The sequence below is a fragment of the Rutilus rutilus genome (assembly GCF_951802725.1).
Source record: "Rutilus rutilus genome assembly, chromosome: 7".
Classification (NCBI taxonomy): domain Eukaryota; kingdom Metazoa; phylum Chordata; class Actinopteri; order Cypriniformes; family Leuciscidae; genus Rutilus; species Rutilus rutilus.
The window spans coordinates 31417900-31442454 of record NC_140221.1 but is presented as its reverse complement, the minus strand read 5'-3'; the positions used below and the strand labels follow the sequence as shown (position 1 = coordinate 31442454).

At 36.9% G+C, this 24555-nt stretch overlaps 2 protein-coding genes across 7 annotated transcripts; both read left to right on the top strand.

Moving 5' to 3' along the window:
* Window positions 1-844: 844 nt before the first annotated feature.
* Window positions 845-11370, top strand: thy1 (Thy-1 cell surface antigen). Of its 5 annotated transcripts, none has more exons than XR_014627887.1 (7): window positions 870-1299; window positions 1700-1785; window positions 5696-6112; window positions 6341-6746; window positions 6937-9306; window positions 10083-10167; window positions 10402-10541. XR_014627887.1 is itself a non-coding variant. In XM_084413150.1 (4 exons), the coding sequence occupies exons 2-4, from the start codon at window positions 10104-10106 to the stop codon at window positions 11036-11038; spliced, it is 489 nt and encodes a 162-aa protein (XP_084269276.1). In that variant the 5' UTR covers window positions 8317-9306; window positions 10083-10103; the 3' UTR covers window positions 11039-11370. The 5 variants fall into 5 exon arrangements, 1 of the variants encoding a protein (XP_084269276.1); XR_014627888.1 differs by having other exon boundaries at window positions 5693-6112; XR_014627886.1 differs by having other exon boundaries at window positions 845-1299; window positions 5693-6112; window positions 6341-9306.
* Window positions 11371-11512: 142 nt separating this feature from the next.
* On the top strand, window positions 11513-17190 carry usf1l (upstream transcription factor 1, like). 2 transcript variants are annotated; one of them, XM_084413148.1, is made up of 11 exons: window positions 11513-11598; window positions 12105-12150; window positions 12401-12447; window positions 12876-12994; window positions 13070-13195; window positions 14143-14290; window positions 14957-15011; window positions 15114-15172; window positions 15266-15360; window positions 15941-16069; window positions 16404-17190. In XM_084413148.1, the coding sequence occupies exons 2-11, from the start codon at window positions 12146-12148 to the stop codon at window positions 16488-16490; spliced, it is 870 nt and encodes a 289-aa protein (XP_084269274.1). In that variant the 5' UTR covers window positions 11513-11598; window positions 12105-12145; the 3' UTR covers window positions 16491-17190. The 2 variants fall into 2 exon arrangements, with proteins under 2 accessions (XP_084269274.1, XP_084269275.1); XM_084413149.1 differs by having other exon boundaries at window positions 11545-11598; window positions 12099-12150.
* Window positions 17191-24555: the final 7365 nt, after the last annotated feature.

The following is a 24555-nucleotide window of genomic DNA, read 5'->3' as shown; positions in this document are numbered from 1 at the left end:
AAATTCCTTTCTAATTGATAATTGAATTGTTTAGTTAAGGGTTATACATAGTTTCCATGATCGAGTTCAATCTAAATCGTTATATCTTATGGAGCTGCCTGTTTGCTAAGTTTCAAAAGATTATTAAACACCCAGTGTCCGAATTCACTCACTCGTTTTCATTAATTCACTCATTCAAGTGAACTAGTGGAATAGGGAATAGTGAATGAGGGTATAGCCTAGTGAGTGATTTCGAACACAAATATTAATCTCTTCATTTGAATTGTTATTAGCAGGATACACATTCATTTATTTATGAACATTTGATCCTAAAGTTAACAAATTAAGCGTAGCCTACTATCTGCAATTAAAGTAAAAAAAAAAAAAAAACTTTAGAATTGTGCATTAAACAAGCATGTTATAAGCAAGCCACCCCTAGATTTAAAGGATTAGTTCACTTCACTCCATAATTAAATTTCCTGACAATTTACTCACCCCCATGTCATCCAAGACATGTCTTTCTTTCTTCAGTCAAAAATAAATTAAGTTTTTTGGACCTTCAACCCGTTGGTCCCCGTTGAAGTCCCCTATATGGAGAAAGATCCTGGAATGTTTTCCTCAAAAGCCTAAATTTCTTTTCGACTGAAGAAAGAAAGACATGAACATCTTGAAGGACAAGGGGGTGAGTAAATTATCAGGAAATTTGAATTCTGGAGTGAACAAATCCTTTAAGCAAACAAAACTCACAGCATCTCCTGATATGGTCTGAGAGTTGGTGACTAAAAAAAACTGCCATAAAAGACTCGCAAAGGGAGCTCTTAATTTCTTGTTTACAGCGACATCTGCTGGTAGACATTTTAACATTGACAAGCGCGCAATTTCTTAAATCTGCTGCGTCATCATTTGCGCGCTCTCATCTACGACTGACTAAATTCCCACGGACCAAATATAGCATACGAGTATTGCGAGATTCTTTTAGCAGTTACCACATCCTTATTAATGTCTGAAAATGTGTTTACAATTATAGCCAAGACATAGCCTGCATGTCAGTTTAAAGCGATGTAAGAGGGTTCCCACTTATCTTAACACAGGGGAAAATATCGAACAAGACAATCACAGCTTTAGTCAGAGTCGAGGTTAATCGCCCTAAGGAGAGTTTTCGGTTGACCGTCATTCGTGCATGCAGGAGGGACCCGGTGACTGCGGCGGAGCTGCGGCTTCCTCAGCAGCATCAGCATCTCCATTGACTCTCATCTTTTAGGAGACTGGAGTGCCTTGACTTGCAAGACGAGGAAACGGCCAGAATATATCGGCTTGGAGGTAATATTGTCCTTTAGCTATACGACAGTCTGCATTTGCCTGTGTTTTCAGATGCACTATCGATTATTTCAGTAAATAAACAAATCTGACCTAAACTGTCCTTGAACAGATATGGGTTGGGTCGGTATGCGGTATTCGGTCATTCATCACCTGCGATTTAACCCGACGTAATTTGTTACTTGTGTAGGCCTACTCATAATTTGAATAGACCAAATCTCTTTGAAAGCTGTATGGGTGATAGGCTATAATACATATATCCTAATATTGAAATATCAGGCTGTCACCTAAAACTGTGGGCCACATAATGACCTTTAAATCTCTCTCGGGTTCTTTATTTAATGTCTCGTAAGTAGCCTAAGATATATGTCCAACATGTTTAACTTTTTTTTTTTTTCTACAGTTATTCGGAGACGGAAATTGAATTTGGTCCCTGCATAGAAGAGGCAATGACGTCGTATCCATCACTAGTAGCTTGTTTTGTTTCATGTAAGTAACATGTTCTTTAAAGTTTTAATTTTATCGAGATAATTAAGACAATAAAGACAGGTGGAAGGACACTTTTTCTTCCTAAGACTTCACAAGTATTCTTAAAAAAAACAGAAAGTTTATTTACTTAAATGTTATGAGATGGTTTGAGCTTCTCAAAAAAAAAAAAAAAATCATTTGGCACACTGCATGGCCATTTATATTTAAATAAATAAAATCTATATAGATTATTACTTGTGATGTTAATCCTTTAAAGGCAGCATGAAAAGAAATTTCCCCCTATCTATTTTCTAAATGCATGTTATTGATCTTATTGTGAATGATTCATCCATGTCCTTTTAATTTTTTAATAACTTAAATTATAAAAATTTAATTTAAATTTATAATAACTTATCTCAGGTAACGTATTCTGGACTTGTCCAGTCATTTAGCCTGGTTATACTCTGCCCCTTTCTTAGAAATGCCTGCAAAGCTTACATTCAGATCTGCCTCCATGTCCCCATCTTACACTTAGATATAGGCTTAGATATAGGCTACCTGAAAATACAAGAAAAGAAAAAGAAATCTGTTTCTACTTCTGTTTCATTGCGACTAACAATTGTATTGCCATCATAATTCTATTTTCCCAGGCATGGACACAAATAACTCTATAATAGCACCCATTTTTTTTAGAAGAAGAAAAAATCAACATGTAGTAGGAAATCAACATAGGCTACCTGAGCCAAACATCCCAAGGTCAGAGAGTGCAGTACAATACTGAGCAAATGAACCAGGTCCAATTTCCCTTCCTGACATATGCTTCTCCAAAAATATTTTGCATGTAAAAGAAAGTCGGTGCGGTTCACAATTCTGAATTGTGCTCATAACACTTTTTATGTCTGCACTGTATATAGTAAAAATGCATTTACAATAGGCTGCATATGGGTCAATGACGTGACGGGTCATTTTTTTGTCCAAAGGTCTTAATAATAATAAAAAAACAAATATATAACATCCAAAGTATGTAAGGTAGTACAACTTGATCTCTTTTACTGAATCCAAAAGGTTTTAATTATATTTTACTACATATAAAGGTATTTTAAAGATTTTGAAGTGTCAAAAGGTCATTCGGTAAAACCGATATAGTAAATATTTAAATGGAATAATATTGTTTTTATTAACTAAAGGAACTACAATAAGAACTTATTGCCTTCAGAACTGCCTTAATTCTACGTGGCATTGATTCAACAAGGTGCTGAAAGCATTCTTTAGAAATGTTGGGCCATATTGATAGGATAGCATCTTGCAGTTGATGGAGATTTGTGGCCTGCACATCCAGGGCACGAAGCTCCCGTTCCACCACATCCCAAAGATGCTCTATTGGGTTGAGATCTGGTGACTGTGGGGGCCATTTTAGTACAGTGAACTTATTGTCATGTTCAAGAAACCAAATTGAAATGATTCGAGCTTTGTGACATGGTGCATTATCCTGCTGGAAGTAGCCATCAGAGGATGGGTACATGGTGGTCATAAAGGGATGGACATGGTCAGAAACAATGCTCAGGTAGGCCGTGGCATTTAAACGATGCCCAATTGGCACTAAGGGGCCTAAAGTGTGCCAAGAAAACATCCCCCACACCATTACACCACCACCACCAGCCTGCACAGTGGTAACAAGGCATGATGGATCCATGTTCTCATTCTGTTTACGCCAAATTCTGACTCTACCATCTGAATGTCTCAACAGAAATCGAGACTCATCAGACCAGGCAACATTTTTCCAGTCTTCAACTGTCCAATTTTGGTGAGCTCGTGCAAATTGTAGCCTCTTTTTCCTATTTGTAGTGGAGATGAGTGGTACCCGGTGGGGTCTTCTGCTGTTGTAGCCCATCCGCCTCAAGGTTGTGCGTGTTGTGGCTTCACAAATGCTTTGCTGCATACCTCGGTTGTAACGAGTGGTTATTTCAGTCAAAGTTGCTCTTCTATCAGCTTGAATCAGTCGGCCCATTCTCCTCTGACCTCTAGCATCAACAAGGCATTTTCGCCCACAGGACTGCCGCATACTGGATGTTTTTCCCTTTTCACACCATTCTTTGTAAACCCTAGAAATGGTTGTGCGTGAAAATCCCAGTAACTGAGCAGATTGTGAAATACTCAGACCGGCCTGTCTGGCACCAACAACCATGCCACGCTCAAAATTGCTTAAATCACCTTTCTTTCCCATTCTGACATTCAGTTTGGAGTTCAGGAGATTGTCTTGACCAGGACCACACCCCTAAATGCATTGAAGCAACTGGCATGCGATTGGTTGATTAGATAATTGCATTAATGAGAAATTGAACAGGTGTTCCTAATAATCCTTTAGGTGAGTGTATATCAGGGTTATGTTTAGGAGGGAGGGAATCAATGAAGGTAGGCAGAGATGAGGATCCAAGTGTAGGGCAGGTTAATGAAACAAACAAACAAACAAACAATAATGAACATAAAGCTGGAACAAAATAAAACTGGGAGACAAAGACCATGAGGAACAGCAAACATCTAACAACTGACAGAGAACAAGTGAAACACAATTAAGGGTCTATTTATACACGGGGCAAACAAGCATAACAAGTAAAAAGACACACCTAGGGAAGACTGAAGCCCCCGATTATACTTCAAGCGAAATCGAAGAACAAACTGATGTGACATAATTTCAAACAAAATCAGGCCAAAACTAACTTCGTTTGGATTTCGTTTTGAGAGTTCTAAAACAGCGTGTCAAAGCGAACTTCCCGAAAAGTTTGCTCCGGCTGGTAAACACCTCTGTATTCCCATTGGTCCGTTGCGATTACGTAATATGTAGGTGTGCGTGGAGGCTCTGCCTTCTTTCACGTGGAAATCTTCTCCAGTTCATTTCTCTTCACGAGTCCGTTGAGATCAGACGTGAGCCGCGAATGAAAACATGAAAACACTAGAGAGCTGCTCTATAGTAGAAAATGAAGTTGTACTTCTGATGAAACGAGACACTGACACTGTTTTTCATGTTTTAAGTAAAGCATGGTAAAGCTGCTAGATTTGAAGCAACTACTAGACTTTACTAGTGCTGAATTGCAGAGCTCGTGCAAACATATCCACATTGCTATGACCAGATGCCTTTCTTATGCTTTATTAAAAAAATGCTTGCTGTTCTCTTAATTTTGTTTTGTGTTAATTTTGTTATTGAGAGGAAAGCCTGCAGCACATATTTACATTCAAATAAACGCCGCTCTCAGCTGTGTGGGCAGCTTCAGATGTTTGATAACAGTATATTGCTGCTCACGTATTTCGAAAAAGAACTTCGCCGTGAGTATATTGGGGCCTTAATCAACAGGGAAACCTACAAAACTACAAACATGGCCACAGGAAGGAACACAAAAACACTTCAACATAAAAGTCCATACAGAACAGGCACACCGGGATCGTGACACTGTCGTTGTTCATTGTTTGAGTTGTTATCCTGTTAGTTGGTTTGCACTGTTTCTAGATAATTTTCCTTTGTCTGTGTTCATTAGTTACCATGGTTTTAGATTTCCTTCACGTGTCACACCTGTTTAAATAGTTACCACATTTTTTGTCTGGTGTTTTCCATGTAGCCCTCAGTTTGTTCAGTTTTTGCCTTTTGTAGACTCTACGCTGCCACGTTCCTCTAATCTTCTCAGTTGTGGATTATATTCTTTTTATTTTAAAAATAAAAGTGCTGGAATTAGATCCCCTTCTCGTTTTTGCCTGACCTGCTGTGACATATAGACATATCTGAAATATATGTCTATAGGTATGCAGGGGCAGATAATTATTCTATTAAAACAACAAAATGCTCATCTAATTTTTGAAAAGGTCAACTGCTCCATGAACATTAGCAAAAGCCAAAATGACATTTTCTTATTTTAAAGTGGCTGTGCTTTTCTCCCAGTAGCATGTCTGTTATGTATGATGGGTGTGGCCACTGCAACAGACCCATACCAGAAACCTGGCTTCTTGGATTTTGACTCCTGGTTTTGGAACACCCCTCGAGGGCCACAGATGTACTCCTGCCTTACCTACATAGAGAGAAACCTCAGAGTTGACTGTGAATTCCCAGAGACCCACAAGATCCCCGGGCCATTCTGCGAATTCAAACAGGATGGGCGACTCATGGGATCCACCTACCCAAACAACCCGGTCCACCTGATCCCAAATATTGAGACCCGACGCCGAGCCAATGTCTCCCTGGTGCCACCTAACATTTGTCGCCTCACCTGGATGCCTATGTCCGATGACCGTGCGTACACCTACACCTGCAGGGTTTATCAGGGCAACACCTGGAAGGAGAACAGCATGGCATTCCATCAAAGTGAGTTTAAACATGTCTCAGCAAGACCTCCTTAACATATGCTGAAAGACAACATTACCTGGGAGTTATGCAAAGCCTGTTGAAGTTTAAATTAAAGGTGTTGTCCCTGCTTGTGAGATTTTCTTCTTTCAAAATCTGGGGGCTTTCACAATCTATATGCTTTCATAATTTGTGTGTTCTTAAATCATTGCTCTGTTGCTTAATTATCTGTCTCTCTCTTTCAAACAGGAAATCTTCTGGTGTGCTCTGGATTAAGCACATTTTTCCACACTGGACCATGGATTCTTGCAGTTGTGATATCACTACCTGTTTCTCTTGGGTTTCCGTCTGCATGACCAGCCCTACATCGAGCAACCGAAACCTCAAAGCCATTCTCACATTTAACTGCCTTTCACATTTTAATTTAAATTTGAGTTTTTTCTTACATGGTTACGTTGATTTTTAAGTTTGATTTATTTATTTTTGCTTTACAGTCCCATTTAAAGTTTCTGTGGAGATCACCGTCATTAGAATCCTGAATCATCAGGATTCACTGAGAAAAGCATACGGACATGATCCACGTGTCCCGTTCTAGTATATATGGCCACATTTTTGTTCAAAATTAAGATGCTACACTACCGTTCAAAGGTTTAGGGTCAGTAAGACCCTGAAAGAAATTAAAATTTGTATTCAGCAACAATTGATCATTAAACAGGATTAAAAGTGACAGTAAAGACATTTATGTTATAATGTAAAACGATTTCGATTTTAAATAAATGCTGTTCTTTTGAACTTTCTATTAATCTAAGACACCTGCAAAAAAACGTTTCCATAAAAGTATGAAGCATCACAACTGGTTTCAACAATGATAATTATTAGAATGATTCCTGAAGGACTGGAGGTAATGGCTGTTGGAAATGCAACTTTGCCATCACAAGAATAAATTACATTTTAATATATTAAACCAGAAAACAGTTGTTTTAAATTCTAATAATATTTTAAAATAGTACTGTTTTACTGCATTTTTTAATCAAATAAATGCAGAGACAAGAGACTTATTTAAGAAACATTTAAAAAATCCTAACGACTCAAAACATTTGAACAGTAGTGTACACTGTTTTAAAACACTTCAATCTGACCATTTACAAACAAGACGTTTGTAACAGCAATTATTGCAACTGTTTAATGAAATGATCGTTTACAATAAGATTAGTAATATTGATTGCTGAGAGTTTGTCAGGCATCCAAAACATTTATCACCTAAAGGATTCTCTGTTATAAGGAATATGTATTATTGTTTTGACACATGGCTAGGACCTTTATACAGTCTCCAATTATGTGCTTCCTTTAAGTCATACAATAGCTCAAAAAGACATACTTTTTATTGCTGACATTTTTGTAATATTTATAGAAATAATTGAGTGAAATCATTGTAAGAGTAAACTATAATCTCATTGATCGGTTGGCTGGTTAATCGATCCTTGCAATTTTTCCAATGCAAAATGCGTTATACTTTTTCATTGTCTTCGCACCTCTGTTTATCACCTGTATAAGGACAGCTCTGTCTGAAGGACATCACCACTGTTGACATATTATATTGCAGCACTCACACATGATGCAACTAAATATCCTGTACAACTCAAGGACTTTTTTCATTAACGTTTCAAGGGAAAGAATGATACAGGCCTGGTACAGAACACAAGTGCATAAGAATGAGACTATCAAGATTATATGACTAAGCATTTTGATGCACTCTTACAAGTATTTATGTCTTCCATTGCGCTAACACGCACATTGCAGCTGCTGTATGCACACGTTTAATTTGCTTTCACATGTTTAGCTGCTTTTCCCACATGCTTCCTTGCACTAACCTTAAGTGCCTTAGGTTGACTTAAGGTATAATCTGATCTTTTGCAATGTAGTGCTTTTGTCTGTTTCGTTTGGACCATAATGACTCCCAAAGGCTGCATAGCAAAATGATCAAGCAACATGCACATTTCACGCACTTATATTTGTGAGGAAAACCTTTGTCTTCCCTTCTTTGACTGTATTTCTTTCCAATGCTTTGTCTTATTTTTTTTGAAGGATCTATACTGAGAAATATCACAGAAAACAATAAAGGAATGCAGAGTGTAACCTGTGCAGATCTTTTTATTTATGTTGCATTCAAAGCACTTTTTAGAATGTAAAAGTGATGGTTTTTTTTTTTTTTTTTTTTTTATGAACGATTTCAATTATTCTGATAGCTTTTTCAGAAATGTAACAATATTTTGGAAGAAACAGAGATGCTGTAGATCAGAAACCCATTTTAGACCAGTTTTCAAACTTTTAATGCTGAGGCCCCCTAAATATGGAGAGGGATCACCTAACTACAAATAGTAAGCATGACATTAAAAATACAACACCAGCATGATATTGTCAGTAAATCTAATGCATTTAATCTTACAATAAATTATTTAAATCAGCTCCAGACATGCACAAAAAGCATTATGTTTTTACATATAAGCATATTAATATTTAATGTTTTAAATGAATGCTTCTAGCCACTAGGCCTATATTTTAACAATGTGTCTTTACTTCACACTAGTGACGTTTTGTCTGTGTAACTGGTGCGAAACGAAACATCGTTGCTTCTTTTTGGGCTTTATAGGTCGAATTTGAATTTTTACTGTCAACATGAACAGGCATGTGAGGCAGAAACTCAGACTACCACACTGGCAGAACCCTGTATAGGCACCTTTCCAAAATAGGGCAGTTCTCTGAACTTACAAAATGGAGCCCGTAAGTTCTTGCCAGAACTATAAAGACTCTTTAATTAACACAATCTCGAGAGAAAAGCTAGACCAATGCTATTTTTGGGCACAATACAATACCCGAAGCACCTTTAAAGGGTGTGGCGACCTCAAATGGTGGCGCAAGTATCTTTTCATTTTTTTACAACGCTGCCAACTTTAGTTACATTAATTTGTCCAGGTTACATACACAAACTCTATCTTGTTAATTTCCGAAACAACAAATTGTACACACAAGTTTCAGCTGGTCATAATGGGGAAGTCGTGGGTTTATTGTAATGACACTGTGATATAGGCTATATATGGGCGTGCATCCGCGCATACTCATCTTACCGTCTCACTCTGTCTTCATCAAGTGATCAGTGAGGGAGTTGCCTCGATAACGGACCAACAGCTCCAGCATCCGAAAGCAGAAAAGATAAGGTAAGATCCGCTACAAACTCATTTGCACCCCGTTAGATAAATATTTAAGACGCCACTAGAAACGTAGCCTAACTTCCGCGTGTAGCGGTCTGGTCCCCATTATTCCCCAGACAAAAAATGGGACTGGATGGGCTACCTTGGCTTCTGTGTATGAGGCGTTAAAGTGCAATTAAGTTGGGGAGGGGACCCGTTATCGCATTAAATGGCGGCGAAAAGCCACGTTAAAGTATTTTTGTATTAAACAAATTTTATTTCAGAAGCACAAACTGAATTATTGTTGAAGAATGTCTGATGCGACATTCCATTTCAAAAGATGATTCACGAGTTCAGTCTTGCACTAGATAAGAGATAGGACACCGTGTAGGCTGTAGAGAGTTCTTAACAGATCAGTCTCAAAGTGGTTTCTGACCGATCACTGTGTCCAAGTTTGGCTCATGTAGGTGCTACTATTTGTGTGCTTTTGTTACAATATATATTTTTTTTTATGCCTGTTTGTTTGTATGTATGTATGTGCTCCCAAATGTCATGACCCCACCCATATTGATAAATTTTCTGTGGTGGCTGTGAAAGCTTTTTTTATTGTCTGTACTGATTGCCAGGAATTTAGATTACCCTCATCCCCACGCCAACATAAAAATTGAATAGCATTAGGTGAACACTTGAAGTCCTAAAAAGTCATTAATGCTCACGTTTTAAGCATGCTACAAATAGTATACTACTGAGGTATTCGGTTTTATTTTGTGTTGTAAGTGACTTGTCATGTGTTTGTTCTCCAGGTTCTTTTGTGTGTGCGTAATATGCAGATGTGTACTGTGGTCAGGATGATGTGCTGTACTGCATTTGCCACTTTTTTCCTGTTGGGTAAATTGACATTTCATCTCAAGCTCATAGAAAAGAAAAAAGAACATGTATTGTTCCTATTGTTCCTATTGTTCCTATTTTCTGTTTTTATGAATTTCCTCAAAAGTTACCCCAAAGCCATATTTGCATATTAAGTTATTACAAAATGTTATCTGATCCTATTAAATGCACAGGGACTGTCTTGTACCAGTTTCAGCTCAAACTTCAGCTAAGTTGGTGTTATAATTTTTCTAGGTGTTGCTTCTGGCCAGACTTCTCTTCAGATTTCATCCTGCTTGACTAAGGAGCAAAACCTGCAGATGTCCTGCAAGTTTACTCCAGCTGCAGACCCCAAGCTCCCGAAGTCTTGCTACTACGTGACTGAGGGCAAGGTGATTGGCAGTAGCAACAGCAGCATAGTACCAGACAACCCCTTCAAGAACCGTGCCAATGTCTCCATTTCCAATACCATGTGTGAGCTGTATTTGAAAGGTTTCTCCGATGACAAACCCAAAACCTACACTTGTTTCATCCAACAGACTGCCTCACCAGTGTCAGTCAGTGAAACTGTGGACAAGAGTAAGACGTCTCTTCTTAAAGAAAATAACAGTCCATATTAATTAATAAAAAAAAATTACATCTGCATTGGTAAATGATTATCAAATTAATTGATTGGAATTGACAAGGAAACATATTTTAGTCTTTTCTGTGTACTTTTCTTTCTATGGAAATATTCCACTGAATCAATGACTGACTGATCTTGATCATGCTGCTGTGTTTTGTTTTTTCAGGTAAGCTTCAGACCTGTTCTGCCTGGTGTGTTGTGCAGCACAGTGGAGCAGCACTCCTGCTAGCTTTCCTCACTTTCCCACTCTTGTCAGAGCTTCTTTGAGTGTAGAATGGATCTCTCTGTATGACTCCAAATTAAAAACCAAATTATAAATCCTCTAGCTTGTACTACACCATGTAACAAAATACCTTGTCAATGTAATCTGTGTGTTTCCTCAGAAATCAGGGTGTACGGATATTGAGAGCAATTTTTCAATCACGGCATATGCATGTTCGGTTGATGCTGATGTCAAAAACACTGCTATGTGATGCATGTCCATTAAATCCCATGTAAAATCGTGTTCTTTTTAATCATGCTTTAACGTTGTCAAGTGAACCCATTGTTTGGCGTGAATATAATAAATTCTAAAATAAAATTTGTACTCTGATTGGGAACATATGTTTGGTGTGGTGAAAGTTGTGATGTTTTAGCACGTTTTGTTGATTTTTGTGAATAGCCTTCCAAACATGCCCTAATAAAATTAGTTCAGCACGCAAGAAGTTAAATGACGCTGTTGTGTATGGCGCCCTCTAGTGACTACGAGTTAAATAAATAAAAAAAACACTGCTGCACATGCGCAGAGAGGGTATGTCTCTTGAACGTTTGCTTCTCAGGATAAACAGGTAACTATTAAATGTTACTAAGGAATGTGTATATATATATTTGTGAAACGATAATATGCCTTATTATTAGTGATGCATTCTGAATTATTGTGAAACTTTTTTGCGGGATGTTTTTCGCGCTTCTTTGTTTGCTTAGCTCAAATGCTAAATGCTGCTTTTTGTTTTGTTTTTTTGTTTGCCAGATTAGTCCTAATTTTAGTGGTGTTATCTAAACAACATTCATGAGTTACAAAAAAGAGCTGGTGGACAACGTGTCGGTTATCCGTTACCAAAGTGAGCTTTTATGGCTTTCCGGGCGGTTTTTCAACAGATTGTTGTGGTTGGACTTTTAACGCATCGGCGTAAAAAAAATCATAACATGTCGGCGCCACACCTGCTTTTTGAACATTTCTAAGAGTATGATCTACTTAAATAGTGCATTAGTGCAAAGTCGATGTATTAAATGTGCTCTTTTTCTATTCCTGTTGTTATCTGTTGTGTTTTTGCATTGGATGTTTACGTTTGAGGACCACAAAGCTGAAGCCCAGATCACGATTCACTCCCAAATATGAGGCGAGTTTCATCTTCAGTGTCTTTGTCGCATATTATGCTCATTCAATTTCTGAAATCGACACTCCTGTAAAGCACAGTACAGTATTTTTTTACGCTGACATTGCATGGCCTGAAAAAACAGGACAGACCATTAATGTTATTATTACATGATTATTGTATTTATATTTTGAACGCACCTTTTTTCAGCGTTGTATCACATGCATTTCTTAATAATTATATCTAAAATATATCTTTTGTTTCCTTTTTTTAGAGAACAGAAAAGTCATGATTCTGAAGATTCTCCCATGCTGCAGGACGGTGAGATGTTTGAATTGAACTGTCCCACAAGTTAGGTCATAGTGTGTCTACGTAAATGCTTGGTAACAGCCAGTCTTTAGTTTCAGTTTAGTTGTGACAGCTTACAGCCTTTATAGTGCTAAATAAAGTGCCCACAGTCAAGGCCGTAACCAGGGTTTGAAAATGACCGAGGTCCGGACCTCGGTGACCTCATAGCTGGCTACGGCCGTGCCCACAGTACATGTATCTGCAATTCAAGAAACAAACTTCACATTTTCTCTAACAAGACTGAAAACCCCCGGTATCTGACCTCTCAACTGCAAAAACAACAAAAAAACGTCCATGTTGAAATTGACACACTAAATTTATTTCCAGTTATTTTAGGAGTTGTTGGACCAAACAGAGAGGGTCACCAAACAATGAATAACCTCTATGTGCTGTTTTACCAGGTGTTGATGAAACGGCGGATGACCCACTGACTATCACAACCATCCAGCCAGCTACCGCATTTTCCACGGATCAGCAAATTAAGTATCATCTTTTCAAAACGGAAGGAACAGGGGGTCAGGTAAGTGGCATATGTATGCATAGTAAATATAGAAACTGAGATGTGATGATTAACCCCTTGACCTCCCTGGTTCAGGTAACCTACCGGGTAATCCACTTGGCTGATGGACAGGTAGAAGGACAGGCGGATGGAGCTGCTGCAGTCAGTGTGGTGACTGGATTTCCAACCACAACACAGGCAGCAATACCACCTGTAACCCAGGTATTACTTTTTTTTTTACGGGTATATAAATTTGAGTTTGTTGCTGAAAACATATGAGAGGTAGTTGTGCTAAGCCGTTTTTTCCACCATCGGGCCAAACCGTTCTCTTTGCTTAACCATTCCATTCTGTGCTGATCCGTTCCAGCCGGTGTGGATATGGTTTCATTTTCCACTGTGGGGCTGATAATGGAGCTCTTTGAAATGTAATAGAAATGTGTAAGTCATTGCCTTGGTAACGCAAGAGTTTACAGACGATATGTGACCCTGGACCACAAAACCAGTCACATGGGTACATTTTTTGAAATGTACATTTATACATCATCCAAAAGCTGAATAAATAAGCTTTCCATTGGTGTATGGTTTGTTAGGACAGGACAATATTTGGCGGAGATACAACTATTGAAAATCTGGAATCTGGGGGTGCAAAAAATCTATTTTAAAGTCCATTTATGTTTGTTATTGTGCTGCATTCACTCACAAAAAGAAATGTTTTTTATATTTACGGTAGGAAATTTACAAAATATCTTCATGGAACATGATCTTTACTTAATATCCTAATGATGTTTGGCATAAAAGAAAAGTCGATAATTTTGCCCCATACAATGTATGGCTATTGCCACAAATATACCCGTGCTACTTATGACTGGTTTTGTGATCCAGGGTCACATATGAGATGCAAATGGCAACCGCATTATGGAGGATGTTCAGATATTTCTTTTAATTTTATTATTATTTTTGTTTATGCCGCTCGAAAAGCGTGCTACTAGCCAGCTACAGAGAAACTGATAGCCAGGTGACCAATCCTGAGTTGCAACGTCAATTACATGCATTCTACCAGCCCGGTTCAGCGCTGTTCCTTAACGTTCTTAGAACCGTTCAGCCCAATGGTGGAAAAGTGGAAGATGGAAAAGCGGCTTTAGTAAGTGCTTGTGTGCATGTGGTTATAGGCTGTAATCTCTCAGTCTGAAAGTCTAGAGGGAGAGACGTCTGAAACTCAATACTACTATCCTGCCACCATCTCTGACACATCTGCTGGTACCATGGTAACCAATCTCCACACAGCTGATTCGGTACTATCTCAGCCCACCCCTACAGGTAATGCCAAACTCCATTTATACTACCGTTCAAAACTTTGATGACTCTTTTTTTTGTTGTTGTTGTTGTTGTTGAAAGAAATGCATGCTTTTATTCAGCAAGGAAGCATTAAATTGATCAGTGACAGTAAAGACATTTAAACTGTTACAAAATATTTCTTTCAAATAATTTTTTTTCTTTTGAACTTTCTATTCAAAGAATCCTGAAAAAAGTATGAGCAGCATTGTACCAAAGTATTATGCAGCATATGTTTTGTTTTAACATTGATAAAAAATAAGAATTGTTTCTTGATCAGCATAATAGGATTTCTGAAGGATCAGTAATGATGCTGAAAATTTAGCTTTGCCAAATCAGAAATAAATACAATTTTAAAATAGTTCAAAATATTTAAAATTGTAATAATATTTCACATTATTACTGTTTTAACTGTATATCTTTGATGAAGACTTCTTTCAAAAACATAAAAAAAATCTTACCAACCCCAAACTTTTGAATGGTAGCGTATATAATGTTATTTTGTTGCAGAAAAGTATATGGATTTTCTACATTATATACAGCTAAAAGTTGAAAGTTACCAACTTTTAATTATATTGTATGTCTAGTGATGCAAAAAATCATCAATATATATATATATAGATTCAATTAACTTTCTTCCTTTTCTTGCAGGTCAACTCTATGTAATGATGTCACCTCAGGATGTTCTAGCTACAACACAGCAGAGGTTGTCATCTCATATCACATAGCCTACATAAAACCACATGTCCAGTCACTGTAATCTTTTTCTTTTCAACTTCTTCAACCAATCCTATATCCTCTTTTACAGTAAGTCGGGAACACAGCGCGTTTCCAGGGATGACAAACGGAGGGCTCAACACAATGAAGGTTATTCTGTTTCATTTGAAATCAGCAGCTCAACCTTATAATCCATTCCCTGAATGATCCATCTTAATGTAAGCTTTCGTTTTCTGCCCTCAGTGGAACGCAGACGGAGGGACAAGATCAACAATTGGATTGTCCAGCTTTCCAAAACCATCCCCGACTGCAATTTGGATGCAACCAAGAACAGTCAAGTAAGCTTTGTTAGCACAAGCACCAGCAGTATCTCGTTTGAAAGTTTTATTCAAAGTTGTAATGTTTTTTTTATGTTTTTTATGTTGTTATACCATGGTGTGTCTACTCGATCCTGATTGGCTCTGGAATGTGTGCATAAATACAGTTTAATTAATTCATTAATTCAAATAAATGTAATCTTACCGCACTACTATATCTCTGTGTCTTATTTAAAGCAGGCAGAATGCTAGATCTAACGACCTGTAACTGATCAAAATGATTAAATAAACACGTACTGTGTAGTATAAACACATTCCTGGACACACATTAGTATTGTTGGCATTGCCCTTTGACTTGTATGTTCTAACAATTACATACACTTACTGTAAATATAATTTACTTGATTGTTATGAAACGGATAAAGTGTAACTAATAGTTACAACTTTTTTGAAACGAGCCACCCACCTCACAGTTCTGTCTTTTTGTATTTTTAAACTTTTTGAATGTGACAGTTCCTTGTACATCAAAATTCTTGTGCACCAACATGTAAATAGATGGAGAGTCCTGGTTATTCAGATTTTCTTTTGCTCTTCCATGTAGAGTAAAGGTGGGATCTTGTCGAAGGCATGTGACTACATCCAGGAGCTGCGTCAGAGCAACGCACGACTGGAGGAGGAGCTTAATACTGTGGATAGACTGAGGTTGGACAATCAGCTTCTCAAACAAGAGGTATTTCATTTACCAGCAAAAGCTTCACACTCCCAAATTAAAGAGCATTCTGAACATTTGAGTTCATTTCATAGTACTGATTTTGCAAGTATATTTTTATTATCAAGTGTTTTGTAAATTAATGAACAATACAGGATAATTACCAGCTACCAACACTTCCTCTATAACCACAAGAACAACAACAACTGCTGCTACTAATAGTAATACTAATGTCAAACATTTAGCAGTACTGCACTTTTATGTTGTGGTATGGATCTTTGAAGAGAATGGAAAATAGAGTTTGCTTACCTCTTGCAGTCATTCTCTCTCTAATCCCTCGCTTCCACCCACACAGATGGAAGAGTGGAAATCAAAGAATCAGATGATCAGAAACCAGTTGAGACAGCACGGCATAGTGGCGGCATCAATGGACTCTCAGTGAAGGACTGCAGAACCAATATACAGGATTCACAGGCTGTGGTCTTTTCATTAATTCCGTTTATACAGGTTTGAAATCATGTGCAAGAAATCATTCTCACGGTGGACACAAACTTTCTCTTTCCCTCTTCTATTGTTTGACTTTACACACACGGCCATTGATTGTTTCAGATTCTTTTCAGGGTGATCTGGTATTATAACTGCACTGAAATTGTGTATAATTGTCAGATCTGTATATTTGTAGATCTGTGTCTAAAGATGGACTTTACTTTTTTAGAACTACTGTGGAGGTGTTTCAGGTATGGTTTTGTTTTTGGAATTTGTTTAGTTTGTTGACCTTCATTGGGTTCTTTAAGAAAAAAATAAAAACTTATGTCCATTCAGTCAGAAGTTGTTGATAAAACCATTTCCTACGCACTGGACAATCAACTTGGACCAGTTTTGGTCATTTATATTGCAATTATGAAAAGTACACATCACCAGTAAATTTCCACAATGTTTTTACATAACATTGTCTTTGTGAACCTCATATAAAGGTTCATAGCACAATTTTTATGACATTTTAAATGGAAACCCTGGGTAAGTTTGTTGATTTAATTACCTGTCTTGGTGAACTAGCACAAGTGCACAGATTTGTTGGAACTGAAACATGATTTTAAATGATAAATATCCAAAATAAACAATTACAAATTATTAACAAAGCAGCCAATGTTGTTCTAATTTGAGCCTTAGATTTTGTCTGTTAATACAGCAGATTCAGATATTCTATTATCAAGAGCCATAGTATACATCGGGAGAGTGTGGAAGGGTTGGCTGGAGCAAACCGTGCATAGAGCTTCTGTATAAGAAACTATACCAGACATGAGTAAGAGGGTTTTTTGGTGTATATGTATAATACATCAAAATATAGTTAATATAGATATAACTGTTTAATACAGTTGTGGCCTAATGGTTAGAGGGTAACAGTTGGACTTCGGATTCGATGTAGGTGGGAGAGAGAATGAACAGCGCTCTCTTCCATGCTCAATACCCATGACTGAGGTGCCCCTGTGCAAGGCACCAATCGCTCCCCAGACACTGCTCCGGTTGTGTGTGTATCCACGGATTGCAGTGTGTGCGTCTTCACTTCTCACTGCTTTTAATGTGTGTGCACTGACTTGGATGGGTTAAAATATGACGAGGACAAATTTAGAGTAGGGGTTACCATACTTGGCCTTCACATCACATCATGTCACGTGTAATTGTATAACACAAACATCACAGCAGAAGACTCTTAAAGTCCCCCTGTAGTCAATAATTGTATCCCTTAAAACTCATATTTGATCACAAAAATGACATATTCAAATGTTTTATCTGTGAAAAAAAAAAAAAAAAATTCTCCATGCTTTAAAATAGCCTGAATGTAACACTACACCCTTGCCTCATTTAGTAAATGCTGTTCTATGAATATGCAAATTAGCCCGCCCCCACTCACTCACACCAGCTCAGAGACTTGGTTTGATTGGTTACAAGGTAGTTTGTGATGTCAGAAACACCATCTTTTTTTCACTGCAGTTTTAAGGAGAAAATACTCAGCAATGGTGTTGACTTATGGATTTGCACATGGTTTGTCTTAAACCATATTAAAAACATCACATAGACATATAAACAACATTAAAAACTTGATTTTCACCATGGGGGACTTTAAGTATGTATGCAAATTCTGAATTGCATTTAATTTATTTCAATAAAGATGAAAGATTACAGAAATATTTCAGGTTAAATACCAAGGGTTATATAATGAATTAAAATATTAATCAGAAATTGTTAATTAAATATCCAATACTTTGGAATTTATTAATTGAATTCATAATGTAATTTTAAGGCAAACTACGTTGTCCAGAAATACACAGATTTCAATCTTTTTTGTGAAGGTCTCCATGTATAAGTATATATACAGTACATATACATGTATATAAGTATAAGAGTTTTCTTTTATTATAAATTATTTGATTGATTGATTTATTATTATTTTATTTATGATTTATGATTATAAATTACTTTTTGCTATACAAGTATGTTTTCATAAATATATTTATGGTTCTGTATGTTGTATCTTATTAAGGAAATAACCCTTTGTGTACAAACAGACAAATTAGTGATGACAAAATTGCTGTAATTTAATAGAATGTTCAAAATATTCACCTAAATATTTGAAAGCAGAAAACACATTTATAGTCTCGGTTTAGTCTAGCCTAGAGATAAAGTCTAAGTCTAACCACATTTACACACTGGTTATTCTGTTTTTGTCAGGAAGAAGTGTGTTGCTGGTGTCATTTTTGTTCTAAGTGCAAATTTGTGTCTGTAAAACCGCTCTTTATAATTTTTTGCAAAGACCTGAAATGTGATTTGGGTACTATCTCTTCTTCCAGCAATGTTGTGCACAAAGTATAATATTTATGCTTTTTTATAATGTACAAAAAAAGGGTCTTAAGGCATTTTTTATTGTCTCCCTCTCAAATTTTAATTTATATGTTAACCCTGGCTCAATGTTAATTGTTTAAAACATAAAATGTTATCTCTTTGTCTCTTATCTCTAAAAAAAAATATCTCTTTGTCTAGCCTACTGTTTATAATTATATTGTTGTTAAATTCTTTTGAGTTGTAACTGTAGGCCTACTGTAAGTATTTTTTTTATATGTTCATTAATTAAAAAAAAAGGTTTGTTCTGCTCCACACTATCCACAGCTAAAGATTAAAAATTGTCAGCTTGTAAAAAGAACAGCAATCATATAAAAAAATATAAATCACTTTTCTTTCGTTTTCATACGTTAGTCATCGTTCAGGTCAATCCACAGGTTCAAATTTCATTTTGCACAAATACATTGATGATAAGCAGAGAGCTCAATACAATGATTTTGATTTTGAATGTTTGTTCCATATCTTATCATGTGAGTTACAAAGACCTATTGGCAAAAGTTTGGACTCTTTAACAGGGTTCATTCTGAGAAAGATTTCCAATTATTTGTCTAACCTCGAATCTGTGTTTACTTTCATCGCGTCATGCAGCGGGAGTGTCCAAACAATCACACACGGTACAGGTAACACATTAGCCTATCAGCCTTTCAGCTTATCTTTCTACTCAGTTTTGAGGGAACATAACAAATAAACAACTGCAATAAAGTTCTGCTAAGATAATATAAAACCAAATATCATTTTTAAGAGAGAAACATTTACTCTCGAAGAGTTTGTATAATTTCAGAGTAGATATGTTGAATTCTTTTTGTTTTAGTAAATGAATAATCAATTATCATACTATTGCATATAGTAAAATGTATATTTTTAAATCTGAGTTTATTTAGTAGTTATAAGGCTACAAGAACAGTCACCTGTGCATCGGTCTATAATGGGGCCTAATTTCATCATAACCAATTTGATAAACAGTCGTATTTTGAATTGGTTTTTGCCAATAAACAACTGGCCAGGGTGTCCACTCCAGTGAATATACAGAATAATATATTAGTAGATTACATGCTGCGTGTGTCAAAAATACTGTTTTAATATGGTTGAAGAGTAGATTTCCTTAAATGTGAATTTTTTTATTTCTATAGGTTCAGGAAATACATATTTATCTTTTTCAGAGCCTGTCCAAATGAACAGCTCACATGTTGCTTTTGTTTGATAGTTTTTGTCCAGGTGTTTCTATTGCATAGAAAAATAAGTGTCTGGTCTAGATGAAGATGGTGTCTGAACGTCATTCCATTCTGGATACAGCTGTTCATGTGATTTTATAATGCACTTAATGTGAATGTTTTAAGAATTCTTTCTTACTGATTAGTTTGTGTAGGCTTGAATCCATCCATTTCTGTCATCAGGCCTACAGTACATGCACATGTCATTTTTTGCACTAATGTAATTCTAGGTTTATACCTTGTAAATTTATTGTAAAGTAAATTAAATATGTACATTTTTTTTGTCTGTGTGTGATCAGGAGTTCCCGAGTGTGTCTAAGCTGGATATTTCGTTCATATTTCTGTGAGGCCAGTAATGGAGAAGGCGCCCCTCAGCGTGGTGATGCAGTACGGATGGAAGTCCGCAAGTAACATTGTCCTTGCTTTCAAAACATTATCACACTGTGCGGCAGTTACAGGACTTCAGAATAAGGGTCACCAGATGATGTGCTCTCAATTTAAATAAATTCATATCAGTTTACTTCAGTTGTAACTGCACTATAAAATGTTCACATTTGATCAGATGTAGGCAAACCTCCTTTAACTTTTAAAATACAATGTAAGCAAACAAATAAATATCCATGACATATCTGGCTGGTTGCATAAACATAGCCATTAACTTAAAAGGGTGGTATAATGCCCTAGTCTGGCTATCACCAGACCAAGCTCAATCTTTTAAGATTGAACATTGGTCTGGGGAATCTGCTATGTATTTTCTACTGCACAAGAGGCGTGATCAACGGGCATAGCTCAAATGACTCTGTACGGCATTGGATAGTCCTTCAACCAATCAGACCAACGATCCGGACGTACTTTGCAGAGCAACGGGAAAACTCCTGGCAGGAAATGTGTAACCAAACGTGTTGATCAGCGGGTGTTGATTTTGCAGGTTATGCAAAAAAAAACAAAAAAACATGAAAGTTAGTGGTATTTACACCCACTCGAGCGATTTGTTTGCTAAAAAGAAGCCATTGAGCATTGTAGAGAGGTTAAAAGGAATTGGACAGATTTGATTGGATTAAACCCGCCAATAGCGCGCCAAGTGGATAAGCCAGTTTGTGATTGGTTCCCGCAAATTTGTAAAGGAAGCAGCAGAGATAAATGTACAGGTTTCCAGCCTGAGCTGCAGGGCGAAATCAAATCGCCGGCAGATCAGGCTGGGTTTACCCAGTCTAATAATTCCCCTTTTTACAAGATGTAAAATAAGTTTCTGATGTCCCCAGAGTGTATATGTGAAGGTTTAGCTCAAAATACCAGTAGCACCTCACTGCAGTACACGAGATCCAGGGGGCGGAGTTGGATCCAGATGTAAGGGGTGGAGATTGGTAGGTTTAGGGGTGGGTTTAGGGATCAGGGGGTGGAGATGGGTAGGTTTAGGTATATGTAAGGTGGGAGGAGTTGGATCTGGATCCAACTCCTCCCCATGGATTTCGTGTTCTGCAGTGAGGACCATCTACAAAATACCCCACAGATAATTTTTTAAAACATGTTAAAATTGTCCCTTTTTGAGGGTGAGCAAAAACACGTTTTATGTGTGTCCCTTTAAATGCAAATGAGCTGCTGCTCCCGGCACAGAGCTTCAAGAGCTCGTGTGTTCGCAGGCTGTTCTGCATTTTATGTTCAAACCGAAGTCGGACAATGATGAAGAGACTCAATAAGAAGTGATAACGTAGAATGCAACATGACATTTCTGAATGGTTAGTTGATGAATTTATGTAGCTGATGTGGAGTTAACTATGTTCAAGTTATTGATTAGCATATTCTTTGATGCTAATCTATAAATCGCTAGTGTGGGAGCTGTAAGATGCCTACAGAGTGACATGCTATTGCATTTGTGTTACGTTGCAATAAATGTGAAAAGATGGATGCGACAGCTTGAGCAGACTCCCAAATGTGCTCTACCACAACAGCTCTTCCTCTTCTCATGGACTCACCCCCTTTGTTGTGTGTTTTTAAATTTTAGGGTTTGTGATGTCACTAACCCAGGAGGAAGCTCGTGTAGTCCCTACCAGACGTTTGTTGTAGTCCTTAAAAAGTCATTTCTGTAAAATAAAATATCCCCCTTTGCTTTGAGCTTTGAGCGTTGTAACTTTGCAGATGTTGTTTGTGCTCAAACAGCAACATTACACACTAACTAAAGTTTAAAAAGTTAAATAATCAACCACCCCTTTAACACTTTGGTCAATTTTCTGAGAATATTTGCAATTTACAGGAATATAGTGCCATAAATTATTATTATTATTTTAAATTAATAAACCATTAACAATTGGTGCTGTAGGCAGAGATAGAGATATTTAAAAGAAAAATCCAGCAACAGGAAGGCAACCAAATATTAAATTTAAAAAGGACAACAGAGCTAGTTAGATGTTTAAGGAATCATTGGAGGACTGAGAACTGAGATACTGCCATTCAGACAATCATGTAAGATGAATCTATTAAATCTGATCACCCAACAGCTGTGAAGATTTTAATCAAATTGCAATCTCTTGAATCAATGAATTTTAGTATTATTTTCTGCTGGGTACCTCCACTCGTGAATCTTGAGCAAGTAGATAGTGCTGCCAAAGAAGCATTATCTACACAGAACCAGTAAAGTGCTCTATACCTTTTACCTATACCTTGAGACCAACAGTAAATGCATACACCAAAATTGGAATGGGATCAGTGCTTAAACAACAAATTACATGAAATAAAGTAATTATAAAAAAAACATATATTCCACACATCGCTAATTTACACCGATACCGGAAAAGACACTCAAGACTCAAACTTTTTTTTTTTTACTATTAGGCGAAAATTCACCAAAGTGTTCATCTTGTCAGAATCCACTGTCCATTAAACATATTTGCTGGACTGTAATACTTCTACCCCTTTGAGAAACTTTTTATTTTGTTGATACTTTTGAAAAGGTTTTTAGCCAGTAAATCCTAAATCTTACTTAGTTTTGTTTCTGAATAACTAAACCTGGTCCTCGCCATAAGCATAGCCATAGAAGCTGGAATGGCGTTAAAGGAAAGAAAAAAACTATCTTGTAAGTAGAATATTGTGTTTCCGAAGTTTTATGCTTTTTTTCAGTAGTGAAATGCCTCTGTTTTAGATAGTCGCCATCACTGTATGGACTGTGTACAACTCGTTACAAACTTGTCAATAAACTAAGCTTTTCAATGTCTCCCTAGCATTGCTAATTTTTGGCTAACTTTGTTTTTGTACTATAGTTGATGTAGACAGCAGCCAAGTGCCAGCAGAGAGGGACACCTTGAGCACGGAGACATACATTGTGCCAAGCAAGAGCACCATGAACCACATTCTGGAAAAAATGTATGGCGTATTCACGTTGCAAGAGGTTAAACTAAAACTAGAGATACAAAAACAAAGACATGAAGTGTTCCATTCAACATGACTGCTTTAAGACCAAGAATTTATTTCATGTAGTGATTTGATATCTTTTTCATTACATTAATAAAATGTAATTTCATGAGTGATTAACTAGAATTATCTACTATTAATATATTCAACCACCTGTTGCATATATATAACATATTCAAACTAGCCATTGTTTACATTTTCTGTCAATCAGACAATGTTTTCTACAATAATTTGTCAAACAAAACGTCCAGATCCATTTTCACCTCCTGCCTCTGATCTCCAAAGCACTCGGTCTTCCTCCAGGTCTGAGAGTGCAAGTCTCTGGTAAAGGAAAGATCTTTACCTTAAAGCATTTGAGTATTCAGAGTAAATGTAGAATCTAGAAGTCCAAAGTCCATATTGTTTGTATTTCTAACCTTTCCATAACCTTTTTTTGGGGGGGCATGTGTTATACTCTGTTTGCTTGAATCCTACTGTGTCTCTCAGTGATGGCTCTTGGTGAATTTAAAATCCAGTGGAAAAAATCTTGTTGTTTTAAAGAAGAAACTGGTATGGATAAAAATGTTGTTATGACCTCTGTTGTCTTCCAGTTTATCATTGTAACTTTTTCCCCAGCATTGAAATGATTGTGTTTGGTATGTAAACAACATGTACTGTATGGAAGCAGAGATTCATATTCCATATGAGTATTTATATTTTAAATGTATAAAACTATACAGGGGGATGTGATTGCATTGTGTCTTTTTCTTTCATTCTCAATATGAAGGCTATATCACTGTGTAAAATGAAGGACTTAGGTTTGACAAAGTGACCCTGAGGGCTGATGATTCCTTCTGAAGGTACAGTGAAGATGGTCAAATCAGCTGAGTGGTTTATTTACCAGTCATCCTCAGGGAAAGGCATCAGAGTGTCCTTGATCAATCAGTTGAGATTGATTCAGAGGATGTTTTTTTTTCTCAACGAGCAAATTCAGGAAACAGTTTGGAATTGACA

Coding starts and splice junctions, on each gene's coding strand:
- thy1 (XM_084413150.1), top strand. CDS start 10,104: ATGCAGATGTGTACTGTGGTCAGGATGATGTGCTGTACTGCATTTGCC. Junction 10,168..10,401: donor TGCCACTTTTTTCCTGTTGG/GTAAATTGACAT, acceptor TAATTTTTCTAG/GTGTTGCTTCTGGCCAGACT. Junction 10,726..10,937: donor CAGTGAAACTGTGGACAAGA/GTAAGACGTCTC, acceptor TTGTTTTTTCAG/GTAAGCTTCAGACCTGTTCT.
- usf1l (XM_084413148.1), top strand. Junction 15,361..15,940: donor ATGCAACCAAGAACAGTCAA/GTAAGCTTTGTT, acceptor TCTTCCATGTAG/AGTAAAGGTGGGATCTTGTC. Junction 16,070..16,403: donor ATCAGCTTCTCAAACAAGAG/GTATTTCATTTA, acceptor CCACCCACACAG/ATGGAAGAGTGGAAATCAAA.